Source organism: Chrysochloris asiatica, unplaced genomic scaffold (genome assembly GCF_000296735.1).
Source record: "Chrysochloris asiatica unplaced genomic scaffold, ChrAsi1.0 scaffold00122, whole genome shotgun sequence".
Classification (NCBI taxonomy): Eukaryota; Metazoa; Chordata; class Mammalia; order Afrosoricida; family Chrysochloridae; genus Chrysochloris; species Chrysochloris asiatica.
In genome coordinates, this window is record NW_006408640.1 from 4,545,661 (window position 1) to 4,547,796 (window position 2,136).

Genomic DNA, 2,136 nt, shown 5'->3' on the forward strand with positions numbered 1-2,136 from the left:
TCCCGACAGCCCGGCACCCCTGCTAGGAAGGGATCTCCTCACCAAGGTGCAGGCACACATTCGTTTCCAGCCCAAGGGAATTACTATCACAGATGGGCAAGGGGATCCTATCACAGTTTTCACACTCTCTCTGGCAGACGAGCACCGTTTGTTTGAAAACAGGACAGCCATCGATAAAGGGAAAATAGAAGCTTGGATTAAGGACTTCCCACAGGCATGGGCAGAGACAGGGGGAATAGGGTTAGCCATTAACCAATATCCGATAGTAGTCGAATTGAAGCCCACGGCTGAACCTATCCGCATTAAGCAGTACCCCATAAAACCCGACGCTTTGGAGGGCATAACCCCACATATCGATAAGCTTCTGCAAGCGGGCATCCTGAAACCTTGTAGATCCGCCTGGAACACCCCCTTGCTTCCGGTAAAGAAACCGGAGGGAAAGGACTACCGACCGGTACAAGACCTCCGGAAGGTAAATGAGAGGGTCATGGATATACACCCAACCGTACCCAACCCCTATACTCTGCTTAGCCAACTGCCACCCCATCTAGTGTGGTACACAGTGTTGGACTTAAAGGATGCATTCTTCAGCATCCCTTTGGCTCCTACAAGTCAAACTATTTTTGCCTTCGAGTGGAAAGGGAGCCAGCTCACCTGGACTAGACTACCCCAAGGTTTTAAGAATTCCCCCACCATCTTCAATGAGGCCCTTAACATGGACTTGAGAGACTACAGGACCCAGCACCCCAAGGTGACTCTGTTGCAGTACGTAGACGACCTGCTCCTGGCAGCCGAGACAAAGGAAGAATGCCTAGAGGCAACCAGAGGTCTGCTGCAGGAACTGGGACGTCTAGGATACCTGGCCAGCGCGAAGAAGGCTCAACTCTGCAAAACTGAAGTGACATACTTGGGGTACAAGCTGGAGCGAGGACAACGATGGCTGACGGATGCTATGAAAGAAACCATCCTGCAGACCCCTGTTCCCAAGTCTCCCAGAGAAGTCCGAGAGTTCCTGGGTACAGCCGGATACTGCAGGCTCTGGATTCCGAGGTATGCCGAAATCTCCCAGCCTCTGCACCAAGCTTCTCGTGAAGGAGTACCCTGGGAGTGGGGACCACCACAGCAGAAGGCCTATGAGGGACTGAGAGCTGCCCTGTTGTCTGCACCCGCTCTGGCACTCCCGGATCCTAGTAAGCCATTCCAATTGTTCTTGGATAAAAAGAAGGGGATAGCTAAAGGAGTCCTGGTCCAAAGACTGGGGCCCTGGAAGAGACCTGTGGCCTATCTATCCAAGAGACTTGACCCAGTAGCAGCAGGATGGCCGCCTTGCTTGAGGATCATCGCTGCAACTGCCTTGTTAGTAAAAGATGCTGACAAGCTGACTTTTGGCCAGGCCCTGGCAGTCACAACCCCCCATGCCATCGAAAGGATCCTTAAGCAACCTCCTGGGAAGTGGATGTCTAATGCCAGGCTGACCCATTATCAGGCCCTGCTCTTAGACACCCCCCGGATAACCTTTAAGGAACCGCAAGGTTTAAACCCGGCCACCCTGCTTCCCACTCCAAAATTGGGAAAGCCCCTGCACTCTTGCACTGAGATATTAGCAGAGATAATGCAGGTAAGATCTGACCTGAGAGATGAGGCGTTAGTTGACAACGACTTAGTCTGGTTCACAGATGGAAGTAGTTTCGTGCTCAATGGGGTACGGAAAGCTGGAGCAGCTGTTGTGGACATAGACGGGAAGGTCATATGGAAGGCGGCTCTGCCAGCCGGGACCTCAGCACAGAAGGCCGAGCTTGTGACTCTTTCTGAGGCATTGGAAAAAGCAGAAGGGAAGAGACTGACTGTATATACCGACAGCAGATATGCTTTTGCCACTGTGCACGTTCACGGAGCCATTTATCGGGAACGCGGATTCCAATCAGCTGAAGGGAAGGCACTAAGAAACCTAGAAGAAGTGCAGAGGCTCCTAGCAGCAGTACTACTCCCAAAAGCTGTGGCTGTTGTACACATCCCAGGCCACCAGAAGGCGACTACACCTGAGGCAAAGGGGAACGCCGTGGCCGACCGGGTCGCTCGCAAAGCGGCTCTGGACCCCCCTCATTGCTTAGCGCTCGTCTTGCCAGCTCCAGAAGC

At 53.1% G+C, this 2,136-nt stretch overlaps 1 protein-coding gene across 1 annotated transcript in view; it reads left to right on the forward strand.

Annotated features, from left to right (window-relative positions):
- LOC102833547 overlaps nt 1-2,136 on the forward strand; it is a 13,120-nt gene that overhangs the window by 9,990 nt on the left and 994 nt on the right. Inside the window, exon 4 of the mRNA XM_006868711.1 lies at nt 2-2,134. Coding sequence (XP_006868773.1) covers nt 2-2,134 — 2,133 coding nt within the window. The remainder of the gene's footprint in view (nt 1; nt 2,135-2,136) is intronic.